At 42.7% G+C, this 26,733-nt stretch overlaps 2 protein-coding genes across 3 annotated transcripts in view; one reads left to right on the top strand and one right to left on the bottom strand.

Annotated features, from left to right (window-relative positions):
- Positions 1 to 456: 456 nt before the first annotated feature.
- Positions 457 to 23,334, bottom strand: MTPAP (mitochondrial poly(A) polymerase). Of its 2 annotated transcripts, XM_024214429.3 has the most exons (9): positions 22,533 to 23,333; positions 19,574 to 19,746; positions 18,680 to 18,913; positions 15,684 to 15,908; positions 9,706 to 9,917; positions 5,369 to 5,595; positions 3,863 to 3,955; positions 3,709 to 3,782; positions 457 to 1,325 (listed from the first exon to the last, which is right to left on the bottom strand). In XM_024214429.3, exons 1-9 carry the CDS (start codon positions 22,693 to 22,695, stop codon positions 960 to 962), a joined length of 1,767 nt encoding a protein of 588 aa, XP_024070197.2. In that variant the 5' UTR covers positions 22,696 to 23,333; the 3' UTR covers positions 457 to 959. The 2 variants fall into 2 exon arrangements, with proteins under 2 accessions (XP_024070197.2, XP_024070198.2); XM_024214430.3 differs by lacking the exon at positions 15,684 to 15,908 and having other exon boundaries at positions 22,533 to 23,334.
- A 36-nt stretch (positions 23,335 to 23,370) lies between these two features.
- The window catches only part of MAP3K8 (mitogen-activated protein kinase kinase kinase 8), a 27,609-nt gene continuing 24,246 nt past the window's right edge, over positions 23,371 to 26,733 (top strand). The window contains exon 1 of the mRNA XM_024214431.3: positions 23,371 to 23,433. The gene's annotated coding sequence lies outside the window, so the exon portion shown is untranslated. The remainder of the gene's footprint in view (positions 23,434 to 26,733) is intronic.

Here is a 26,733-nt window from a genome sequence, read left to right on the forward strand (position 1 = left end):
GGATGGGTGGTATGGCACAGGGGAAGTCATCTGGCTGCGGAGGAAGGGGTACATCAGAGGGCCAGTATTTACTGGAAAACATGACACCAACTGCTCCTTCCCAGCTCCTATCCTGGGGAGTCAGGTGGGCTTGGCTCCCCACTCTAAGCATTACCTCTAGGGTCACAGCACTACTCTGGCACCTCTGACTGAGGGGGGCAGGAGAAAGGGGGGGGAGGAAGGCATGTGACCTGGCACTTGGGATTGCAGTACCACTCAAATTTGGTCCAGTCGCTCTCCTGTCATCATGAAGAGCAGCCTTGTGATCTTTTGATGCATTTTGGCAACCCAATTTTGGGTCATGACGCATGGATTGACAAACCCTGCACTGCAGAAAACCCTTGTTTGTCTAGTTTAAAATGGTTAAGAAATGCCTCGAGAGCACTGCTATATGAAATTACATGTTAACTATACTAACAAGTTCCAGTCGCTTTATTATATCTTGCACCATTTACATGTGTGGAAAACGGTAACAAAAGGCATATAAGTACTTTGATTTAAAATAGTTTCTAGTGCATTGATGTGGTGGTGGGGGTTTGCGCTAGCCATGATTTCATTGGAAAGAAGTTGCTTCTGACACTTCCTTTGCTTAGCACTGTTTGTCCATTAGCTGACCGGATTCCGGAAGCCCTTTCCCCAGGCCCAATCTGTTTTGCTTTTTGAACTGTACCCAGCTTAAGGCTGCTTCTGAGAAGATATATATGAAAGCTGATATCTGGATGGTCTTCATCCATAGGTCAGGTGGAAGAGTGAGGAGGGCTTTAGAGGAGATAATGCCCAGAGAAACTAAATAGTCCTGCACAAGGTTTAGGACAGTGGAAGTAGGAGGTAATTTTCTCCATCTCACCCCAAGTAGAAACTAAGTTCAAGTAATGTTCTTCCAATTATTACCACAAGCAATTCTCACAACAGAGTAGCAGCTACTGTGTTTGATTGCTAAAGGTCCTTTTCCCACCATTGTTCACCAAACTGTTTGCATTATTAATCTTCAAAGAGTCCAACAGGCTTTTGATTCGTTCACTTGCCGGTCCCCTCTTCCTCTTCTTGCCCTTTATACAGTGACTGGCTACAGATGGTAGCAGTAGGGCTGCCAGTCCCCAAGGCTGGCTATTACTCAATGAAGAATGACCTGTATCTTCCTGCTGTAAAATCCAGGCACACTCTCTGGCCAAAGCTACAAATCTATCCAGCTGGCTTTCATTAACATTCTTGCTGATATTGAGGGCCCGTTCAAAGGGGTTCTGGATGTAGAGAGGAGAAGGCTCAGGCTTATTTTGCTCCTTTCCCTGCAGATAGTTTAAAGATAGGAAAGACAAATATTTCACATGGGTATTATACACACAGCAAATAGAACAGTTCTGCTAAGTTATTACAGCAATATTAAATATTATCACCTGATTGCAAAGGGCCTTTGACCTAATAAGGAATTTCTTTCATAAAAAGGAAAGTAGATGTTCATCAACTTAATTAGCCTGTCAATCTGACCATGTCATTCCCACTCTTTGTGCCCTTTCAATGGCTACTTCTTGTTCACTATAGCATGTTTAAATGGCTCATCTCCTTCAAGGCAATGCACATCTCCACATCTCAGACTTTGTCTCTGATGCAATTCTCCCATTCTCTCTTCTACACCAGCAAGGCAAGTTTCAGCCTTCCACTGTTGTCTCCATCATGCCCTGTATGCATGGAATGAATACCTTCTGCCATGCTGTCCTTCATGCATGGAATGATTTCTATAGCTCCATTTGTTAACCCAACATGGCTACAAAAATCCCTCCAAAACACTCCATTCTTTCACAATGCCCACTAAAGAGTTAATGCGGTAAGTTATTTCCTCCCCTGGATTTCCCCCAGTGCCTCCTGTCTTTTGAACATCTCTCTCTCAGATTTGAAGCTGTTTTCTACAGTGCTGAGCATGTTGTCGAAACTGAAGTGTATTTTTAATCGGTATTCCCGAGTGCCTTTTCACTATTATAAAGTGCTCTTGTGAACTGTTTGGGCAACCCCAACTGCTGCACACCGTGGTGTAAAGCTCAGGGGCTCTCTCACAGACTAAGGAAGGAACCAATGCCATGCCAGAGTCTGTTTCAGGTCCTTGCCTTAGGGCACAATTTATTGGTTAACAGAAAACTCATGAGTAACACCAAAACCAAGCAATTCTCCTGCCAACCATGCCTTGCAGTCCTCGGAGGCTTCTCCCTTGGCTCTCTCAGTACTGAAAGGAGAACACACCCTTCCTTTAAATCTCTTGCTGGTTCATGGGACAGGAAGGTAGCCCTTAACCCTTACCTGTCTATTTTACCCTATTACACATAGGTAATAGATAACACGCAAACAACAAAGTCTCTTATTTGAAAGAAAGAGGCAAGGGAGTCCTTATACATGTAACAGAAAGCAACAACATAGACGAGCTGAAGGCCCACTCCACACAGCAACTTTTAAATGTGATCTAGGTAAGCAGTTTGGAGCATGGCCATCTTATTTATTTAGATTTATGCAAATTCTAAAAAAGGGTTATCTTAATTAGTCACAAGTTAACAATGTTCAGGTTGTATCTGCAAAGTAACTTTTCTGCCATTTCAACCAACCGATAAGTCCACACATACCACGACATCCAGCAGTGTTTGTGTCAGTGTCTTCTGCGAAAATCTGGGTAGGTATCTCCTAGTGCATGAGCAGGAAATTGAGTGTCCAAAGGGTACACCCACATAGCAGCACATGGGACAATATACTCTGGGATCTCCTATCTCACAAAGAGCTAGTAAAACAAGGACTGGTTAAGCCAGTTACATAAACATGGTTAGGGAGTCCTGTAAAACATTGCAAACAACTGTGCTGAATGAATTACATGAAGAAATGCATGTGCCAGAATAGCTCTCTAAGCAGACACAAAACACTTAACTGTCACAGTTACTAACGAAATTTTATCCATTATGTGTATGCACACAAACCGTGGTGAACAGCCATGCCAGTAAATAGTTTCAAACTCAGTTAAAAGTTGAAGTATGGAGGGGGTCTAAACTCTGGGTTCCCAACGCAGATCAGTTATTTAAAACTGCAAAGCCTTTAGGGATACACAGTTAATATGAAGACCAAAAAAATGTTGGATTGTGATGTATAGTCCAAGTTTTTTTTTTTTTTTTTTTTTTAAATCTCTCTAATCACAAAAGTGGGACAAAGAAAGCAGCTATGAACAATGACACCTCTCATGTAACAGAGCATTCAGCTGAGAAGCTTTACTGGCTTATAGTTAGTGCTTTATAATACAACAAATAAATTAGTGCTGCGGCACTATCAAGAAGTAGGTAATCAGTGGTTTTGCTTTGTTCTGCAGAATTTAACTCTCTTCGTGAATCTGACTGCCAGTTTAGGGATAAAATCAGTTTACAGGTATTCTATGTGTAATTTCTGCAACTGCAAAATGTGCTACATAATTGCAAAACACAAAATGTTTCCTGAATGATACTATTTCCTTATGATAAGAAAATTATTTTTTTATGATTATGAAGAAATGTACATTAGATAGTTAGTCATGTATTAGTTAGTAGGATAAATGGATAAGGGCAGCAGAATTTGGCCCTTTATGCAGTATTGCATATTTCTACCTCTCTCATATAGTGAGAGGTGTGACAGTTAAAGAGTAATGGGAAGAGATTAAAATGCATTTACCTTTCGAATATTTATAGAGTTCTTATTGAAAGCAAAATTCCCAAAATATTCAAAGAAGTCACTCAGCAGCACATCTGAAAGGAAAAAGGTAAAATAAGGAAAGGGATATGGTTCTCACAGAAATGGAAAAACCATTGAATGAAGATCCACTTACCCAACGTTTCTGTATTTTCTGTAGGCTTAATTTTGTTCAAATTGCTAGCAAAGGTACAGTCATGACCTTCGATTATATGCTTATCTTCTGCATCTGAAATGACAAGTTATGAACAATGTGTTTAAATGTGATATACTGTAAAAAAAAGGTCCCCCATATTTATTAAGCATTACTCAGACATCCTCTTCAAAAAGAAAGCGGTACCTTAAATCAGTGCAAGTGGGTACAGAAGGTAAATTACTTTTTACAATTAAATTAGTTAAAGATTTAAATGGTTTAAATTTGTGGAAGGGGGAGGGAGAGTGCTTAGGACTAAATAGGAGATTTTTAAAAGCACAAATGGGCAAGTGCATGACTCCTATTTGTTCCTTTGAAAAATCAGCCACTAAGACACTTACACAAAGAGGCCTTACTTATGGCCTGTACCATCACAAATCAGTGGGGTTACAGACACAAGTAAGGGTTGCATGATCAGTATCCTTCCTCTTGGATACTTATCACAGTGCATTGGGATTTTTCTTGTAACATTTCAAGACACCTATTCCATTGTGACTGTCGTAATTCCACATTCGAAATTTCAAAGGGAATTAAAAAATAAACCTTGTTGGTAAACTGTTTTTGAAAGCTTTTAAAAGTTGTTTTTACTTCAAAACTACTAACATTCAGCATGTACCTTAGCCTTTATTCTCCACTTCAAAGCCTGGGTGGGAGCACGTCTAAAGGTTAGAACAGATGACTGGTGAGTCAGGACTCTTGGATTCTATTCCTCACTTTTTCACTGGCATACCTTCTTTGATCTCAGGCAAAACTTAATCCATTTACCCATCTATAAAATGAGTAAAAGCTACCTCACAGGGACATTGTGAGAATGATTTGCAAGTCGCTGAGCCGACTTCAGTAAAAGTCATCAGTCAGAAATATATCTTTTAATTTTAATTTCTTTAAAAGTTTAATGTTGATGTCAAAGTTGATGACTACAAAATAATGTATATCATACCAAAGGACAGTGAAAAGATAATATTACATGGTATTTTATGGTTAATTTATTGAGGAATAGAAGATCAGCAAACCAGAAGAAACAACAACCTGGACTTTTAAGAAAATGCTGACTTTTAATTGCCTGATGCACAGAACAAGCCCACTCTCTGAGCCAGTTAAAATAAAGCTTTTCTATAAGTACCGCAGCTCTCCTACTGGGATTAAATGAATAATTTAGTATCAAATTAATGTTGTCAATGAAATTTAATATTGTGACTGGAAAATTTATTTAAAAAGGTAAAATAAATCAAAGTGTCTGATTCTCCAAAATATTCACCTTACAACAGTGAATCAGTACCAATGTTCAACGACTTGGACATTCTCTCAAATATATGGTATTTGCAATATGCAAGATTATTTTGGACCATCAAAAGTGACTGAGATTCACACAAAACTCAATGAAACCAGAGTGGAGAGAAAACACATGAGAGCTAGTTCAGTCCTACTCCAAAATGGAAATGTTCTTACCTGCTAGATCTTTAAGTTGGTCTAGTGTTGGAATGATAGGTGGTGTTCTCTTTTGAAGGAAAAACAAGGCCATCATTGTTAGAGAGAAGTTCGTAATCCAGGGACCGGGAATGGTACTTGTGATGCCATGTACACGGGCCCAGCACCGCACACTGAACACAAGAGCTCTTACACGTGAGTCAAGGCTACCATATATATAAAGGAGTTCTGAACTTCTCATGGCAACTCTGTGAGACACAAGTCCAAGGAACAAATTGTAAATATTAAAGAGAATCTCCAACTGTCAGATGTAACCATAACTCATGCTGCTCTAAGACGTAATAATTATAAAGAAAGAGGATCTTTTTTTCAAATTGTTGCATATGACATAAGAGTAGGAGAGAACATCTGAAAATGTCTAAGATGAAGTTCCGGATGGCCCTATAATTAGAAACTTAAGTACAGTGGAAGAGAAATACTATCAATACGCTTTAGGAGTGGAATTTGCATTGTGTAAAATGTCCATAAAAAATTAATGCAACATTACAACAGAGAAATAAAGCATTCCAGAGACAGAAAATGCAAAATTAACTTTGAAAGTGCAGCCTTAAATTAGACTCTTATGCTTCTGAGTATCTTAATAGACGATATCTGTGATAAATTATCTAATATAAAACCAAATACAATCTGGAATTTCTTAGATAACCGTGGATACAAAGGGTTACAATACAATGCATTCAAAAATCAAGTAAAATCTAAAGACCTTAATCTCAATGAGATCTACTAAATCTCAGTGAGATCTACAAAACAAGCCACGTTTGAAGAAAGTCAATTCAGCAGTTTTCAAATTATGATGGTTTAAAGTGAAACATCCCCAAGTTTATGACAGCCCAGTGTAAAGTTTTTTTTAAAAGCAAAGTATTAATACCACAAGTGGCAGGCATGGATACACGAGTTACTCGCTCCCAGCATTGCACGTACTCCTCTAGATTATGCGGCACCACCTCAAAAGGACAAACATAAACTTCCTAAAGTCTAAGTCAGATTTTGGGAGTAGAAAAGTTACTTTTCTTTTAAAATTTAGACTGTGCTGAAGTGCTTTACACTATCCCCAATGTTCTATGCTATTTTAGAACAAGCAAAAGTGAAGACAATTCCTCCTCCATCTGTATATGCACCAAAAAAGGAGGTGGGGGGGGGGAGCTTTCTACGTGCAAAACTACTGAACCACATTTTGCAGTCTTAGCTTCTTCCACAGCCTCATTGAGTATATCTACACTGCACACTAAACTCAAGCTCTGACTCAGATTTGAGCCCAAACCCACCTATCATCCACACCCAAATCTGCCTGACTTCGGTCAGTAAGCACTTAGGACTAAAGTTCTAGGACCCTGCTAGTGGGGTGCGTCAGAGAGTCCCACTATGACTAAGGTCTAAGCCAGGGGTGGGCAAACTTTTTGGCCCAAGGGCCACATCTGGGTATGGAAATTGTATGGCGGGCCACGAATGCTTATGAAATTGGGGGTTGGGGTGCGGGAGGGCTCGGGATGAGGGGCTGGGGGTGCAGGAGGATGCTCCGGGCTGAGACCGAGGGGTTCGGAAGACGGGAGAGGGATCAGGGTTGGGGCAGGGGTTTGGGGCATGGGAGGGAGTCAGGGTGGCAGACTCTGGGTCGTGCTTACCTCAAGCAGCTCCCCGAAACAGCGGCATGTCCCCCCTCTGCCCTATCTGCAGGCACCACCCCTGTAGCTCCCATTGGCTGCGGTTCCTGGCCAATGGGAGCTGCATGGGGTGGCACTTGATGTGGGGACAGCGTGCAGAACCCTCTGGCTGCCCCTACACATAGGAGCCGGAGTGGGGACGTGCCGCTGCTTCTGGGAGCCGTGCGGAGTGGAGCAAGGCCCCGACCCCGCTCCCCGGCTGGAGCGCCTGAGTGGGGCAAGCCCCAGAACCCACTTCCTGGTGGGAGCTCACAGGCCAGATTAAAACATCTGGAGGGCCGGATGTGGCCCCCGGGCTGTAGTTTGCCCACCTCTGGTCTAAGCCCTGTCATTCTGCATGGTGGCTGCAGCTTAAGCTGCAGACCCGAGACAGAAGGTCTGCGTAGCATAGAATGGATGTGTTACAATTACTGGACCTGGCTCTCAGCTGTACTAACCCCAAATTTACAATGCACTGTGGATGCTCAAGCGCAGGCTTGGAAACAAAGTCCACAAGTCCAGGTCCCATAGACCCAGGTTTACAATGCTATGTGGACATACCCTTAGCATGTCAAAATTTCAGTAATGGCACACATTGTACTCAGTTAACTTTAAAAAAAAAATTCACCTCTGAGCCGAGTACAAGATTAAAAAAATTCAAAGGAATTTTTCTCTAAAGTTTATGTGCAGTTAAAAAAAGGAAGGGGGATTATGATCATGCTATAAAAAAAAAAAACAGATCAGTCTACATCTACACTTCAGTTAGCACATTCTCCCTTTTTTACATGGGTGTCCACAAGTAGAATTTGTTAAGAATCGGAGAAGCAGGGAAGAGTACGTGTTTAACTCTGACTTAAAAATGATAATGCAGTGAAAGAATTAAGTGGCATACAAACTACAGTAGTAGGAAATTGTTAAGACCCTGTTTTCAGTTGCTTATAACTTGCCAAACTAACAGGCAGAAATTTTCCATGCCAGGTGTATGCCTTACGATACATTTTTTTGGAAAGTTTCAGCGAAAATGGTTCAGCCATTTCCCAGAACAGGACTAGGGAAAAAACACATTTTGCCTATGTTAAAATTCACATTCCACTAAGCATCTCTAATGTCTCTGTGCTTTGGAGTTGGGACCTGAAATTTGGCAAGGGGTTTGCACTGTCTCAAGGATGTGCCTTTTTCTGTTCCCATGAAATATCACCCAAATGTGGCCAAAGTTATAAACTTTTGAAAAATCTGTTCGCATACACTTAGTAGAGATTTGCAAAAATTTGGCAGCTGAATTCTCCAAATATTCCATTGTCACTGGACATATTCCTGTGTTTTTATGGGTTTGGGTGTGTACCTTTATATGCATAAAAGAGAACAGCAGCTCATAAGTCACAAGAAATGTAACTAAAATAAAAAAGTGTGCAATGGACAGCAGGGAAATGGTAAAGCAACAGATTTCAGTTGGAAGCTTTCAAGAAGTTATTTGCTACAGTAATACAAATAATAGTAAGCATATTTTTTTTACTGATAGATTTGTTTCATTGTAAATGACACTAAGTCTTGCAGTTACCAAGAGAAGACAACCTCATCTGGTTCTATAACAATACTTCCCATACAGTATAGTTAAATTTTGGCCCATAGTCAGTGATTAAATGTAGTTTCTTGCTTTGCTATTCTCCTCTTCCTCTCTTGTATAAATCACTTTTATCACTAATGTACAAGATATCACAAGTAAATACTGCAGGTGATGCAACAGTCACAGGAAAAGTCAGAAAAGTAAACAGGAGGAACACCAAAATTAATTACAGGCATAACTCAGGAGCGTGTTCCAGAGTCTTCTACAGCACACAAGATCTCTCCCAACCCAGGATCAATAAAAACATTTACATGCCTCACTGGCATTCATGTGGCTATTTGGTACATGTAATCAAAAAATTAAAGCAAAACTAGGAAGAGAAGTGGCAGGCCAAAGAGCTATTTTTAGGAAATCTACTCCCCCTATTGGGCATCATCATGAAAGGCATCAAGTACAGAAACATTAAGTCTCAATTCCTTTCTCTTAAAAACAATTGCCTGTTTGCACTGGTTAGGTGGCAATATATCTTGAATGCTAGGCTAATATAAAATAATTCTGTGTTTGTCTGTGTACAGTCCAAGAAAAAGACAACTTCAAATTGTCTTTCAGTGATCAGACTTCAGGTTAATGAAGGAATATAAATTAACGTTGGTATTATACAATTGCCTAGTCCTAAAAGCAACAGAGAATCAAAAAAGTTATTGAAAAGTTAATGAAAAACCATATGTTCTTGATTTCATATCTATTTTATTATATTGTTTTGTATCCATCTATTATTGTAAGTTTTCATGTCTCTAGTTTTAGAAAAAGTATTTATAATCTGTATTTTTACTGCTAAATTAAGTAAGACCCGTCCTCAAAATTAGTCTTCAAAAATGTGATTGTTTTTTTGTTTTTGTTTTTTTTAAAGAGTTGTCAAATATATTTCCTGCTTAGGCTCATGTAGAAAAGGAAAAAAACTTCTCAAACGTATCATTTGTTTGATATACAGACACACATATAGAAGCGTATATAAGTAATTTTCATTATAGCTTTCCAACATACATATTATTGTTCTATTTAAATTTTTTAAAATGCTATTGCCATATCATTACCTATTGTTAGTTGTCAGGTCACACTGGAACCCCGCTGGTTGATGGGAAAATCTCACCAATGGACAGCGAGCATTGAGTATCTTTTGCACACCCACACAGCCAGGGCCAAAGTTGTCAATGCAATCACCAATCATAGAGAGGATTCTCTGCGATGCTATTCTTTCAGAAGGTACTCTCTTCATCTGATATTCCATATAAAAGGGACCTGTTTTCTAACACAAAAAAGATGAAGGTAAATTACCAGTTCTGAAAATGACATAAGATTCTGGGACACTTCTGAAAGACAACTGGAATCACTTACAAAGAACGGTTTGTGATTAAAGATTTTAAAAAACACACATTGCAAGTAGTTTTTAGGACTCGATAAAAGAAAACATTTTAAAACATCACTTTATCTTTGCCTCTCTTACATTTTTTCCAGAGTAACTGGGAAATTAGAAATGCAATTGCTTAGATAAATATATGAATGCTGTAATCTCACTATTGTATACAATAAGTAGTAATTTCCAAGGTATTTTTTCAGTAATGTAAAAACAGAGAGGTCAAGATGAAGCACACTGTTTTAGTGACCTAATTTAATAAAAAACTAGAAACAAGAAGTACAACCAAGCTACAAAACATGTTATTTCCTCTCTTTTGACCAAGGTGTTTGTTAGCTTGTACCAACCACGTTTGTGAGGTTCTTTGTTAAAGAACATTTCCTTTTAGCTTTTGGAAAATCCCAAAGTTTCAGCACATTGGTTTATCATTACCTCATAACACAGCCCAGCTTCTTGAAGACTCTTAAATTCATTATCTCAGAAAAGAAAGCTAATGTTCTACGTATTTTATAGAGTCAGAACAATTCTCTATAGCAATATTCTAACCAAGCCAATGTGTATTTTCCTATAATGTGTCCTTATACCTGCTAATTCATGTCTAGTTTAGGTTACAGTAATAAATTTTTATTCACACTTGTGAAATAACTGTTCTAGCATATTTAAAAAAAATTCTCAGGCCTTATCTTCACTGCATGCTAACCTTGTGCTCAGCCTGTTTCCCCCCTTAATATGGTATGCCTTCACACATCCACGTCTGCCAGAAGACCACCACCACATGCTAAGTTATAGGGAACACCATAAGGCAGCTTTTAATGAGTGTTGCTACTACAAGGTTTAATGAAGTGAACACGTACAGCTGAGGCACCCATAACAAATCAAGATATCATGGTCCTCCAATACCTTTCCATAAACCCACTGGGCACCATTCCTATGCATTAATTTGCCATCTACCGGTGCTCTCACCCATGACTGGAAGTGGTCTATCTTCATATCCCTTTGCTCAGCACCCATGGTCCACCCTATCTGGAGTTTCTCCATACTTGCCCACCTCTGGTGGTTGAAACAACAGAATAGCAGCCCCTAAGCCAGTGTATCAGCCACCTGATCATATGAACACACCAGAATCTTGGTGCAGCTTTGGACTAAAGTGAGAAAAATCCACATTTAATACCAGAGAAAAAATATCACACTGTACGAAGGTGTATCTAAATAGCTGCTGGTTGATCATGAGATTGACCAGATGGGACAGCAGGACAGGGAGAAAATAAATGGGACACAAGATGAGCTACTGGAAGGCCAGAAATAAAAATAAGAAATTTGGTGAGAGTCCCAAAAACCTGTCCATTTTATGACGTGTTGAGAACCCTCATGAGCAGAGAAGCACATTTCATCTTTAGAGCCAGTGTGGGGGGGGGGGGAGTCTGGAACCTTCATGTCTGTGAAGATACAACCCAACCTCTCCTGGACAGCCAGCAAGGAGATGGAGCAGAGGAACTAGAAGAGGAAGGTGGCCCTAGCCTGGGAGGCAACCTTGGCCCCGATTTGTATTAAAACTGCCTCATTCTCTTGACGCGCATCAGAGCAGCAGACTGCAACCAGGGGAGCAGAAGACACCTTAAGGTGCCTAAAGTCACAACTGGTATGGACACTGCATTGATTTTTCTTGTGTGGGGGGGTGGGTGGGCAGGGGGGAGATAACGTATCAGCTTGCCCAAGCTGAAACAGGCCAGATCTCTAGAACACCCTGGCATAGAATCACAGAATATTAGGGTTGGAAGGGACCTCAGGAGGTCATCTAGTCCAACCCCCTGCTCAAAGCAGGACCAATCCCCAGCCAGTGCATCTGATGTAGGTATCCATGGATATGCCCTGGAGGTCCACAAGAGCCTGCATAATGATGTAGTAGTATCGTTTCCTATTAATATACTTGCTTGCTTGAGATGGTGGATGGGTATATATGTCCCAGTCAATCATACCTGTGCAGTTCAGGAAGCCCATCTGTTCAAGCCCTGCAATTATTTCAGGGACATTTCCAATTTTGTACATCATTAATTGCCTTGCAAACTTCAATGACCACTGAACTACCTGTAAATTTTCCAAACCCAAATGGATTGCCAACAGATCTATATCAGTCTGAGGTTGTCAGTTTTCACAAGGCAAAGAGCAACACAATTCAGGACCATTACTGGCTCTCATGCTCTCTGCAAGGGCAAGGTCCTCACACAGCTCCATGAATGTGTCTTCATGTGAAAGTTCTGGGCTCACTGCTGGTCATCTCATGCTTCCATCACAAAAAGGTCTCACCAGTGAATGTTTGTATTCCTGGCTCAGAAGCAGTGGTCTGAGTAGGGGTCATCTGCCATTACAAACAATACCCGCTCAGTTCACGCCTCCGCGTCCAAATGGTCCTGTGGAATTGCTCTTGCTATGCTACTTCTAACAGCAATTCGCTGCCTCTGTCTTCTCTAGCCTCAAAATAGCCTTTGAAACCCCTGCCAATGTCTTCTGGTAGCAGATGGTGCAGGCACACGAAAAAGAAACACTGCCTCCATAAAAAGCTGTAGTTTTAGACTCTGGTAATTAGGGATAGGAGGATCCATACCTTTGGCCAGCACATAGCAACACAACACTACACCAACTAGGTTACTGCCAGGAAATAAATTTCATGGGCCTAGACCACGCCATCCAACAATCCAAACAGTGAACTAACAAGTTGCACAACACCAACCCAAGAATATGAGCACAGTGCGACAGTGAGTTGTGGCATCATGAATCTCAAATTACAAGCTCAGACAGCTGTATTGTTTGTCACAGCCAGTGCAGATAAGGGGTGTGACAGCAATCTGCTATCATGAACAATGTGGTTGCACAGCAGCAGGGCAGGCTACCACACGATTACTTACCCCATGGTTACATGCAGTGAAGACAAAGTTTCATACTATTTCCTTCTTTTGACACAACATCATTACATATGGACACTATTTGTTTTTATCTTCAAGTCCACTTGTTGCTACTAATCTGACAATATTCTAACCAGATGAACTCAATGAGAAAACCCAAAATGGCTTTCATAGCCCTACTGAGAATTTGTGTCAACACCACCAACTAAAATAAGAGCATTGCCAAAGAAAGTGGCTTTAGAGCTCCACTAAATGGCATCAGCAAACAATAGAGTGGGTTAGGGAAGACAAGCAAGATAACCTGTAGCTTTAATTTTACAATACAGGGTGGACAAAAATGAATTATTATATTTTTTTAATCTGATTTCTATTTAAATGGAACTCTTATTTAAATTAAGTACATTTTGATAATCTATAAAAACCATTTAAATTAGAAAAAATATTAGGCAGGACATATTTGTGGCCAAAGTTTTAAAGAAAGTCAAACTACTGAACTGGTGGAAGTCAACGGCTAAGCACATGTAAACCAGCTTTTGACAGCCTTCTTGCAGGTGCAGAAAGATATTTTCCTAGTTTCAAGTATCAGAAGGGTAGCCGTGTTAGTCTGGATCTGTAAAAGCAGCAAAGAGTCCTGTGGCATGAGCATGCATGCATCCGACGAAGTGGGTATTCACCCACGAAAGCTCATACTCCAATACGTCTGTTAGTCTATAAGGTGCCACGGGACTCTTTGCTTCCTAATTTCAGTTTATTCCACTAGTTCAGTTCAATGGCTAGTTCATTAAAATTTAAGAAACTGACTGGTAGCTGAACTAGGAAAGCTTATTTTCCTCTTCCAATCTATGAACAAAAACTAATTGTGAGATGAGATCTACAGTTCTGAAATCCTGAAGGACATGGCAAACAGAAACAGTCAGTTCAATTCCCTAACTACATATACTTTTTTTTGTTTAAAAATCAGTTAGGTTTCTATCAAAATATTTTTTGCATTTAACTTACTTTTTTTCCCTCTTGTATCCAGCACATTTAAGAAATTTTTATCAGTTAAATAAAACTATTTGAAAAACACTCTTTTTATGCAGTTAATTCCAATTTCCAAATAGAGCTTGAGACAAATCACAAGTAAAACATTAAATCTAGTAAAGAAGAAATGCGTAATTCACAGTTTTCTAACATAATACAAAATGTAAAAATTAAGAATGAATAAACGTACACTAAGCTTAAACTGATTAAATAAATGTGCATAGATACAGACTATCCTCCTGGTTAGCAAGAAGTAGTATCAGTTTTAATGTAAAGGCTATGTTTAGTTGCAAATCGACATTTTTAATGGTTACCAACTAATGAAAAATCAGCTTTTTTTTTTTAGAAAAATAACTAAGTACAAATGCAAAACCAGATTTAAATTATTTAAATCAAGATTTCCTGCTTGCTGATTTAAATCAATCCACCCTATTACACTAAAGTGCTAGATGCCAGCTGGACTGATGTACTAAAGAAAATCCAGAGCAAGATATCTCAGACCTGCTCACATCCCGGGTAATGGCTGAGATAGATTTCAATAGAAGGAGGTTCACCTATGGAACACTGTTCTTGAGTTTAGCTCAACTGACTACAAAATATTTAGAGGGACTATGAATGCAAATTGCCAACATTCCAGTACATTCACTGCATTCATTTTTATTGGTAGATGTCTTCTCAATTTGTTCTGATTAATGAAGTTAGTTGGTGCAGTAAACCCAGTACCAGAAAAACTTCCCCAACTGCCACTGGTAAGTGCCAATAATTGGGAAAAATAAGCATTACTCATTCATATACTTCCATGTGGCAGTGAAATACAGTAGCATACGTTGGAGGTGGGTCACAAAGAAAGGCTGGAGAGCTGAAGTGAGGGGTCATTAGACAGACTGTGGCCAGGTCTACACTAGAAAGTTAGGTTGATACAACTATGTCGCTCAGGGATGTGAAAAGTACGCATTCCTAAGTGACATAGTTAAGCTGACCTAACCCCTGGGGTAGACAGCTCTAGGTTGACAGAAGAATTCTTCCATCAACCCAGCTACCACCTCTTGGGGAGGTGGATCAACTACTGCAACAGGAGAACCCTCCCTTCACTGTAGTGAGTGTCTGCACTGAAGCAGTACAGTGGCCTTGCTGTAGCAATTTAAGTGTAAACATAGTCCTAGTCTTATAGACAAAATATGGTGTCCTAGAAACTTAGGACATGCATGGAAAATTCAACAATTTTATATTAAGTTTTTAATCCTCCATGCTCCAAATTCTCCGAAAAAAATTGTGTGTCTTATTTTAAACAAGCCAACTTGCAAACAAATTGGTTACTTCACTCAGCAAGTTCAGTTTGGGGGTTTAAAGTATAGACTTCTATTCTAAGCCCAAAGGGTTTTGTGGTGTTTGTCACTGTGGCATCTGAATGCCTCAGCATTAACTATGGAGTGCAGTTGCTGTACAGTACAGTGAACACCACTGGGGACACTACAGTTTACTTCTTGCCATGATAAGAAAACCCTTTGTTTATTCTTACTCTGTTTTCACATCACAGTTGTTAATTCATTAAAGGTCTCTAGCTCTGTACACCCCCCCCCCCAAAACACCAAATCCTCTTAGACTTTTGTGAGAGACATTATCTGAAATCTTTCGAAAACCTCAGTATAGCGCATCCACTGTTTTACTTATATCTCTATGTGGTTAAATCTGTCAAAGAAGTCCTACAAGTTAGAGACATGCTGTTTACCCTTACCGCTCTTGTAGGGCTCCTCCCAATTTTATCCAGGTCCAAAAACATGTCTAAATCACATCCTAATTTGCCAAAGGTGTTCACTGAGGAGCCAAATGGCTTCACTGTGCACTCTGGGAAATATGCACATGCAATGTCCTGAATCAGAGAACAGGCTAGAAACCGGAGCTTAGTGTTCTCCTCTGTTAGCTGATATTCATCCATTAGAGTGTACAACTGATTACTTACCTAATGAAGAAAAAACAAACATCAAAATATATGTTAGTTCCATTTCCTTATTTGTTTGCTTAGCATCCAGTCTTTCTGACCTAATTTAATACCCCCTTCAGAGGCTATTCTTCAACTCCTTAAAATGAATGTCAGTGCTATGTCACTTACATTCTTACACTGCTATAGAAGTAAACAAAATATTTACAAATTAAGATGCCCTCTAGAGCTTTAGACACCAGTTCCTTCATTTCAGAAACTACCCCCCCAACACTTTTAGAGATATTATTGAGGATTCTTCCTTATGGAGCAGCAAAGTAAAACCCAAAGAAAAAAAGAAGATAACAGATCCAAATGAAAACATGAACAGTGTTGGCCAGCATTTTGACTCTTATCGGATACCAAAGTATTACCATAAATGATGCAAATGCATCCTGAATGCCCCAATTCCTAGGCTATTCAACTCACCACTAGCTCTAGCCCGGAGTACCTCTCCTGGGTTGTTGCAATTTGGTAATGGTTTTTCAAAAGAGTCTTTTAGTTTTGAAGAAGCAATGGAATGTTCCCCTCACCTCCACAGATCCCTTCATCCTATCAAGCCATCCAGTCCATTACTGGTGCAATTTCCTACTGCAGGAGAGTGCCCCCATTTCTGTTCAGTCATCTGCAGTGGGTGCCATTAGCTCAGCTCTGAAAAGTATCCCAAATATCTTTGCACTGATAGCAGTAGTGCATCAAAAAAGGTGCTGTGACAGCCCATGCAGAGTTCTGGAGTGCATATGAAATTCACAGGTAAATAAGAGGAGAGTGAAGAAAGGTAGAGGGATATATTCCTCAGCTGGAGAACAACACTGGTAGTATTCCATAGTTCTCTCAGACATTAACATCGTAAGTGATGTCCTACTTAGCTTATGGCTAAGACTTTCCTCTCTGGGGCTCTCCGAACATACACATTGCTCACCACCATTCAAGAATCTAATCACCATATATGAACCAAAGTGAGCAGTCATTGGGCAAGATTACAGTCTCAGTTACAGCACTGTATATCCAAAGTAACGCAGCACAAATCAATGGAGTCAGTCTGGATTTACACTCTTACACCAGTATAAATCCCGAGTAACTCCATTGGCCTGCCTGCATTCCTGGGATCGGGTAGTACAGAATGCTTAATCAGGAATTCTGCTGCTACTATATAGGGAACATTTCCCCTCTCTACAATTTTCCTCCATGGAGTCCTAAGTCGACCAGTCACTTCTGGCTTAATCAGTACATACATCCACTTTTTTTTTTAAAACTAAAATACATTTAAGAGGTATATTTTACTTATAGCCTGGGAACCTGGTCCCATATTGTAATATTCCAAGAGCCCTCACTCGTATTATCTTCAATAGAAGCTTTAGTTAGAGTAATAAATAAAGAGCAAAAAAAACATGCTCTGGATTGAAGACTCAAAAAAGGTAAATATTACTATATTTTAAGACTTCTGAAAACAATTTTTTTTTTATTTTTTTTCAAAAATTGCAGTGAAATTGTACAAGTCCTCTATGTTCTTGTCTTAGCCTGATATGTTGCATTACTCACACATTACACTTCAAGATATCAGTCCTACTGTCACAGTAGTTTACTTAAACATGCACCTCCCTCTCCCTTCCACCTCTTTCCACCATTTTTTCTTCTACTTTTTAAAGCTTAGAAATATCAGAAAGGTCAAGTCTTTCTTGTTTTTACTGATGGATTCAGATATGGGCTCAGAAATCTCAAACCTCAAGTTAAGGTGTGAGAATAGTGGAAATAAATATCAGTTTGTTGAAGAGTCAACTGTTTAATACAAACAGGAGTTAAAAAAGATTTGCAAGACTGAACAGAAGTGAAGAGAACCATCTCATTCAGAGATTGCTTTCATACACACTAATGGTCATAACAAATAAAGTAATCACTTGACATATTTATTTCAATTTATGAAATGCATTTATCCAAGGCAATCCACTAACAGTTCAGATAAATATTTCTGACCAGTGGAATTGACCTGTAAAAGCCCCAAAGAATCTTTAGATAATTACACATTTCCATAAGCAAATTAAAAAAAAAAAAAAAAAAAAACAACAACCCTTAAGAGAGCTATAGCCATAGATCAGAAGTGGGCAAAGTACGGCTCATGGGCTACATCTGGCCCACGGGACCGTCCTGCCCAGACACTGAGCTCCCGGCTGGGGAGGCTAGCCCCCCTCCCCTGCAGCCTCAGCTCACTGCGCCGCCGGGCAGCTCAGCACCGGTGCACCCCCCGCGGGGGGGGGGGGGGGAGGAGAGGGGGAAGAGCAGAGAAGGAGGCTCACCTGCAGCCTCAGGGGAGCAGGTGGGCAGTGCGGGTGGCGGGAGTGTGGGCGGAGGATTCAGGAGGAGCCACCGGGCGGCCGCAGCCATCCAGAGAGAAGCGGCGCTTTAAAGGGGAAACCGCCGTTTCTCTCCAGCTGCGCGGCTGCCCCTGCTCCTCCTGAGTCCTCCGCCCATGCTCGCAGGGCCACATTCCGAAAGGGGCGGGGAAGGGTTGGATAGGGAGGTCCCAGGGGGGCGGTTGGGGCAGGGGGTTCCAGGAGGGGGCGGTCAGGGGACAAGGGAGCAGGGGGGGTTGGATGGGTCGGGGGTTCTGAGGGGGGCAGTCAGGGGGCAGGAAGTGGGAGGGGGCCAGGCTGTTTGGGGAGGCATAGCCTTCCCTACCCAGCCCTCCATACCATTTTGCAACCCCGATGTGGCCCTCGGGCCAAAAAGTTTGCCCACCCCTGCCATAGACTTACACTGTCAGCACTACAAAGCTTCTGAACAAGATCATTGACTACAATGGTGGATTGTTTATGACAGTGAACTGGTGCCTGATTAGCAGCTTGAGTTGATGGGTTTTTCAATGTTAAAGTAAAAAGTCTAGATTTAAATGGAACAGCACATTCCTCTTCAATGCCTGGGGTTCGGGTAACATCCTGTAGTGAAGCTATGCTGTCTTTTTCAGAAAATTCTACCACGGCGTAGGTACCCTAAAAGCATTAAAAAGTGAAGAGACATGGTAAAATAGCTGGTACCAGGCATAAACAATTACATTGATATTACCATTGCAACAGTAATCATAGCTGTCTAGATACAATATGATTTTTATCCTATGCATTTCACACTAATTCACATCTCAGCACCTTTTTACTCTTTCACAAGCTGTCAAAAAGAGAATTTAAGATGTATACCATTTGACATAATGAGCACATTTCTGCATTAGAAAGTAATCAAACTAATGAAAATATTTATTTCCACTACTGCTCGATTTAGGAAGTGAATGGAGTGCAAATAAATATGTTCTGCTATTAGGCAAGCAGGCGAGTGTTATGAAAGTTACTGATAGAGCTTTAGCCCCTCCCAAAAAAGTTTGCTATCTTCAACTCATTTTGGGTGTCACTATTCAACTAAAAGAAACAAATCTTGACTGAAAAATTGAGAAGCAGGAATAAAAATTCTTGATTTACTTAACATCTTGTAAAATTTAACAAACATGAAAAGAAATACACACAAGTAATTTGTCAAAGAAAGATGCCCAACTTTTGAGAGAGACAAAAACTAGTTTCTTGCAAACCAGAGACTGACATTTCTTTTTGCCCAAATCCAGCTTTTAACAAAAGATTTTAATTTAAAATACTCCAAGTACGTACATAGCTTTCATAAAAGTAGTGACTGTTAATTTTTCCGTGATGGGACAAATACGTGAGAAATTTTTTCTCACTGATCTTGGCTGGGCAGTTAATTAAAACAGTCCGCTGCGCTTGCTCTAGCCTTTCTGCTTGCACCTCAGTAAATGTCTTCTTTCGGGTACCAACTTTAGAATCTGTGGGAGAGGGTAGAAAAAAAATTCTGCATAAAAATGTAGGTTTTATACAGATTTTGGTAGCTTGATGTTAAGGAACCTACAGAACTCAATTTTAAAAAACAAAGTTAATAATGGGCAATCCCCCCAAAGAGAGGTTCTTTCCCCCCCCTTGCATCAATTTTTCTTCACCTCCCTACTGTTTTACTTGTTCACCTCTAGTTTTTCCTTCTCCTCCCATGTATGCACTCCCAAGAGGTTTGCACTGGTGCCCTTTTTCAGCACACAGTATTTCCCCAATGGCACTGACAGGAGCCACACTGAAACTGGGAACAAAAAAAACAAACAAACCCAATCAACCACCAAACAAACAAAAACCACAGGAGTGCTATATGAAAGTGTAAGTGCAATTCTTCCACAATTTTACTAAAGTCAGATAAGGGGGAAAACCAACAACAGTGAATTCCCATTCCACATAAAATGTTTTTCTATAGTGAACCTGTTATGTTGACATTAACGACTGGCTTGATATTTTCTATGTAAAACATCTACTTAAACTGAGCCAGAGCATATTACAGTTGAGAGCAGCTGTGATACAAATGCACAACAATCAGATAATGACACATTCTTCAGCCCAGACCAGTAGCTCCCGTCCTTCCTTGATCATTAAACTCTATATAAAATACGCAACAATATTGGGTCTGGAAACCCATGCCAACTCCCCCTTAATACACTCCGTCTTAGTGTAGTCATCACATCTCGCTTTTTCTGACATGCCCCAACTATTTCTCTTTTCCCCCTTCTTTGTTTTTTCCTTTTTGTCTTTTTCTTTCAGTTTTGCTTTCTGCTTTTTATTCTCTCCCCCTTCCCCCCTCCCCGATTTTCTCTCTCTCATTTCCCAACTACTTTATGCTTATTTTCTCTCCCACCTTTTATCTGTTGCAGGTTCTGTCACCCTACCCTAGTAGCTGACACTAGATCAGTGGTTCTCACCCTATTTACCATTGTGGGCCACTTATGCAGCTCTCTATATGTTATGTGGGCCTCATCCACACAATATATATACTGTCTGTATGGCCCTGAGGATGACACATGGGCCACAGCTGTGTGTTGATTGGGCTGCCCACAGGTTGAGAACCACTGCACTAGATAGTTCTGCTCCTCGCATGCTATCTGTGTCTGTTGGACAGAGCTGGCAGGCAACGGTGCTATTTAGAGTCACCTGAAGAGGAGCTGGTAGGAGAACACACAGAAATAAAGAGGATGAGTAGCTGCCACTATCTGCAGCACTGCAGCTGGGTTTCAAAACAAATTATCAGGTTTACACAGTAGCAAAGTGGTACTGAACTTTTAACAGTAACCATTAATATGTGTTGTGCAAACAAATATGATCCCTGTCCATTCTATGTGATGCTTTCTAAAGCTATTCCTAGTAGGGAATTTTATTTGTTTATTTATTTTTAACATATGAATCATCTATTTTGATAATCCCAGAGATTCCGTAAACTCAACTTCCAATGATTCCTGAACAATTTTCTAGGAATAACTGGCAGTACTCTATGAAGAATCATATTGAACCTTTTTCAGTCTTTTATATTTAACTTTAAAAAAACACCTTTACACAAGTTCAACTAATATGCTTAATGAGAAAAAAGGTCGATCTTGAAAAAAAACTAGCCACTGAAAATAGTATATTTCGGTTTTTAAACTTTTGTTTCTTAACATGACTATTCAGGAGAAAAAGTCAAGATAGGATGTATTCAAATGGGTTGTTTCTGGTTTGCAGAGATTAGAATTAGATATTTTAACTTGCATGGTATGCAAGGCAAAAGCTATTAAAATATAAGCAGATACAGTTTAAGTCCTGATTAGACAGTCTGAAACAGAACACTGGAATTTCCAACAAGTACAGTAACGCACATGACAATGCTCTTCAAAACTAGACGCTTAGTACCGCATCTTCCCTGGACACACATCCCCCTCACCCCCGTTTTGACAACAACAGGATGGTTATTCTCTTTTGATCTTAGTGATGCATATTCAGGAACTGGTATATGGCAGACAGTGACAGCTCTGCCACGTTCTAACACAGTCGTGCCCAGAATGCAGCCCACTGACTGGAAATATGGCGTAAAACTTTTAACATTGAAAACAATCAACCACTGGAACAATTTGCCCAATGTCATGGTGGATTCTGCATCACTAGGAATTTTTAATTAAGGTTAGGTTTTTTTTAAAATATGCTCTATGAATTATTTTGAGGGAATTATTTGGCTTGTGTTAAGCAGGTCAGCCTAAATGAGCACAGTGGTCCCCTCTGGCCTTGGAATTTATGAATTCTGCAACGTGATCTCACTTCACAGGGCAGTGCAGCCCCCAACCCCTACAGGGCAGGTAGACACCTCAGCCTCAGGGAAAGCTACTGCAGGCCACCTGCTCCCGACGGTAGCTCGGAGCGAGGCTGCAGCCCACCCGGTTTGTACACAAGCTGCCAACGCAGCCCCTCGAGCGGGCAGAGTCTGGCCCCTCCCAGCCCGAGCCAAAGGGGCTGGCAAATGATTCCCACAAGGCCGGCTCTTGCGCGGCGGGGCGGACACAGCCGCTCGCCAGAGAAGCCGGGTCACAGCCCGCTGCGCTCCATTCGCGAGGCTCCCCGAGCTGCCGGGGCTGCTATCACACCCCTGGCCCGCAGAAGGGCGGAAGCGCAGCCCCAGCGCCCAGCAGCCTCCCGGACCCGGGAGCTGCCCCCTTGGCCTAGTGCAGCCGCCCCCCAGCCAGGCCCTGTCCCGCCACAGAAGCCTCCTCACCTGCCTCCTCTCGGCCAGGGACCCTCTGCGCGGCAGCTTTGGTGGAGCTGAGCCGGACCTGGCTGAGGCGCGGCCTCCCCGGAGCGCGGCGCGTCTGGCTTGTCCCCGACACGGGGAAGCGCAGCCGGCACCACGGCAGCAACAGCTCCATGCGGGACGCCATTACCGAACGTGAGGCGCGGGTCAGGGTGAGCCGCCGTGCGCAGGCGCGAACTCGCGCGCTGTACGGAGCGGCACGAGAGTCAAATCTCGCACCTACTTCTGCTTCGTGGCTACTGGAGTCCAGCCCTGCCTTGCGCCCAGGAGCTCCAGCCGGACTCAGTGGGAGCGGGATCCGATCCTCCAGCCCCCGCTCGTGGGTCGGGACCCATTCGCCTCACTGGGCTGGGGCCGGATCCTGCGGGATGAGGGCGCTCCGAGCCCCTGGGCGCTCAACATCCCATAGGCGGGGTCCCCGGCGCCACCAGCCCGCTGCGCCCCGGTCGGGAGCGCGTCCAGCGCTCGCTCCGCATTAGGGGGCGTAGCGGGCACCTAATGGCAAAGAGACGCTCCTCCCTTTCATGCACCGCGCGTTGCCGCTGTGCTAGAGCCCCGGCGTGAGCGGGGCTTGGAAACACGCGTTTCGGCTGAAGGAGCGCTCCGAGGGGCTCCTCGCTGGAGTCCGGCCCCCGGCCGGAGGCACAAGCGAAGGCCCCAGTCCTGCAAACAGTAACCCACGTGCTAAGCCTCCCGGGGGGCAGCCTGTCACTGCCTAGTGTGACCGGGCCCACGGGCTCCTCCTTCCCGGGACATAAAAGCAAAGGCGGGTGTGAAACAGACGCTAAAGAAAAGGGGACGAGCCGTGCAAGGGTTTGGGGAAGCAGCCAGGACCCCGTTGTGAGTGATCTGATTATTTGATAAGGTGAAACAAAATACTGCGTATTCCCTATTCTTGTTATTGATGTAAACGCACACAGTGAGCTACTGCAGTAAATTCAGAATACAGGCTCTGTACCTTTACTGCAGTACAGCCATGACAACCTGCCTACCTTTGTCAGTGGTATAACCGTACCATTACACGTACCCATAGTGAAATGTTACAGCTATTTATTTCCCTAGGTTACATTTTTTAGAGGTCTCTTTGGAGGGCTCATTTGGCCGTGCACAGGTGTATAAAGTTAGTATATGAGTGGTTGTAGGATCAGAAACTTGGGATAAGACTGTGTGACCTTGAGCAAGTCACACCACCAGCCTCATTCTCAGTTACCCCATCTATCAAATGGAGATACCTAATTTTGTATAGTACCTTGAAATTTATGGATGAACATTCATATCAGTGTAAATAATTATTTTGTAATCTTAACCTTGGTTTTAGGATGATACGGGAGAGGGGGAAGAAGATCTTTTAAAGATTACTTCTAGAATTGTTCTTCCATGTGACTGGAACATTTCAATTTACTCCACCTATATGTAGCAACTGTGTGTTTTTCCTCTGGAATACTATGACACATTCCTCATAAATTCACTAACGTGATTAAGAGCAAAACTCCTCCTCTTCTTCCTGTGAGGCTGGTCTAAAAGAAAAATGATCTAATTAAAATTAATTGTGGATGTAAGAAAACTAACAACCCCACCAGGTTCCTGAATAATAGCTAAGGTCCAGCTGCATGATAGCTGGTACATAACCCACCACTAAAACTGTGTTGTTCAAACTCATCCTCCCAACTTCTAGTCTCTGTGCAACTCCACCCTTTTCAGTACCCCAGCTCTCACTTCTTAGAGCAGTAGCTCTCAACCTTTCCAGACTACTGTACCCTGTTCAAGAGTCTGATTTGTCTTGCATACCCCCAAGTTTCACCTCACTTAAAAACTACTAATTGCTGACTCTCTTTTTATACCATATAATTTTAAAATAAATCAACTTGAATATAAAAATTGTACAGAACTTACATTGCTGTGTATAGTATATAGAGCAGTATAAACATGTCATTGTATGACATTTTAGTTTGTACTGACTTCACTAGTGCTTTTTATTTAGCTTGTTTTAAAACTAGGCAATATCTAGATGAGTTGATGTACCCCCTGGAAGACCTCTGTGTGCCCCAGAGGTACGTGTACCCCTGGTTGAGAACCACTGTCTTAGAGGACACCTAAGTGTTGCAGGAAGTGGTTTAGGTGCTCGCTAGGTGGCAGTCTGTAATTCTGGAGGATCTCTCTTCCCTCTAACTAACCAAGTGCTAACTTACTGGAACAAAGTGTTAGATGGAGCTATGCTGCTGGAGCTGTTGCCTTGTGGATGCATAGACAACTGGTGCCTCCTGGTAACTGGGGGGGCACAATGTAAAGGGGGGAAACATGTAACCCCCCCCCCCAGTTGCCTCTGGGGGGAACTTCCAGCCCCACCTCCCTGGGCCAGGGCTGCTAATTCCTCCAGCTCCTCGGGAGCTGGGGCCACAGGAGTGGGGAGCATATGCCTCTGCACCCAGCTGGGGCCAGCCCTGTCCCGGGGAGACTCCCAGCACCAGGGTCTGCCTGGAGATCTTGGACACCTCAGCAGGGGCCGGGGCATGGGCAATGCCCCTACCTCCAGCTGAGGAGAAGCCAGGGAACCTGCTCCTGGTACCATCCCCAGCGACCCCTGCACCCAGCCCAGGCCTGCCGCACTTTCCCCACCCCACCAGAGTTACCTGCGGAGGAGGGCTCTGTACTTCTCCTGTCATGCCATGTCCCCCCCCCCCCCCCATATTTGGCCACTTTTCCTGGCAGCAGAGCCTGGGTGGGGAACAGGAGAGAGCCGATTCTTACGCTGGCTGAAGATGGCCGCTCCAGGTCGCTGTCTCTGTGCAGCGTGATAGCTGTATGAGAGCACCTGGCTAGGAAAGCGGCAGCAGCCCACTGCCTACACTCCCTGCCCGGGCCCGTCTGCCAGGGACAGGGGCTGAGCAAGCCAAAAACGTGCGGGGGAAAGAGGGGACTCTGGCTCACTTGGCCCCTGTCCCTGGCAGCCAGGCCCAAGCTGCCTCCCCAGCTGGATTCTCGCAGGCAGTCGCCATGCTGCAGAAAGCAGCAGCCTGAGAAGTGGCTGGTCCTGCTCCCAGCCCAGGCCCAGCTGCCAGGGACAGGAGTTGAACAAGCCGGGGGGAGGCGCAGCAGAAGGACAGAGCCCTTCCCGCCTCCCCCCTTCAGGCTGAGCAGAAATCTGGGGGGGCACTTGATGCTGCATGGCCCCTCTACGCATTGCTATGTTTGGATCAGATGTAAAACTGTAGTCCTGAACATTTGTAGTGATTCCAACTCTCGTGACACTTTCCAAGAGTAAAGGTTTTTCACCCCATGGCTTCCACCAAATTCTAAGTTATTTACACTGCCTGCCTAAATCCTCTAGCAGTTTCAGCTAAAGAAGGTAGTCACTTCCTGCTCTAAGTGTGCCAGTATCTTGCTGTTAAACGGCACCTCTGGTCCACCAATAGGTGACTGCATTTCAGTGGTAAGCGAAATGGTTGCCAACTCTCATGAGTCTGTCATGAGTCTCATGATAATTATTGTTTTCCTTAAAGCACCAGGTCCTGGAGTCAAGTGGATATGTGATAATTTCAGCCTTCATTCTTAAAGAGAAACTAAGTTTCTAGCCCTCATGGCTGTGGAGAAAGCTTTAAAATGTGACCCCAGTGCACCCTAAAGACTCAACAAGCAGAAGGCAAATTAAAAGAACAGCAACTCTATTATTTTAAAGTCAATCTCATGATTTTTGGTGTCCCTGATTCATGATGTTTGAACATTTGGGGTTGGCAAGACTGGATGCCTCTCATGTGGGGTTGTGAGACTTAATTAGTAATCTGCGTTAAGAGGTTTGGCTGGAGTTCTGTGAGCTAAGGGGGCTGGAGAGGAGCTGCTTGGTTATGCTGTTCAGGCTGTGTAGACCTAAGTGCTCCCCCTGCTGGAGCCCTGGCCTATTTGGTCCCCGTGTATATGATGGATCCCCGAAAGGCCTCCCCCTCCTTGTTTGTATCTTACGACGAAGAGCATTGCGAAACGGTCAGGCCCGCGGCCGGGCAGCTGGGCGGGGACTTCTGGTAACTGGGTCAGCAAAAGCCAAGAACAATCTGCACTTTCCGCTGTGGAGGGGGTGGGCAGAGTAGCTAGCCTCACTTTCACACCCCGCGACTAGCCTCCTGCCTTCTCTCTTGCATTGCACCGGGGTGGGGCCGGATATATACCCCCC

The sequence above is a fragment of the Terrapene carolina genome, unplaced genomic scaffold (assembly GCF_002925995.2).
Source record: "Terrapene carolina triunguis isolate 2854851 unplaced genomic scaffold, T_m_triunguis-2.0 Scaffold111, whole genome shotgun sequence".
Classification (NCBI taxonomy): Eukaryota; Metazoa; Chordata; order Testudines; family Emydidae; genus Terrapene; species Terrapene triunguis.

Coding starts and splice junctions, on each gene's coding strand:
- MTPAP (XM_024214429.3), bottom strand. CDS start 22,695: ATGGCGTCCCGCATGGAGCTGTTGCTGCCGTGGTGCCGGCTGCGCTTC. Junction 19,747..22,532: donor CCCTGGCCGAGAGGAGGCAG/GTGAGGAGGCTT, acceptor CCTCTCCCACAG/ATTCTAAAGTTGGTACCCGA. Junction 18,914..19,573: donor ACTACTTTTATGAAAGCTAT/GTACGTACTTGG, acceptor TAATGCTTTTAG/GGTACCTACGCCGTGGTAGA.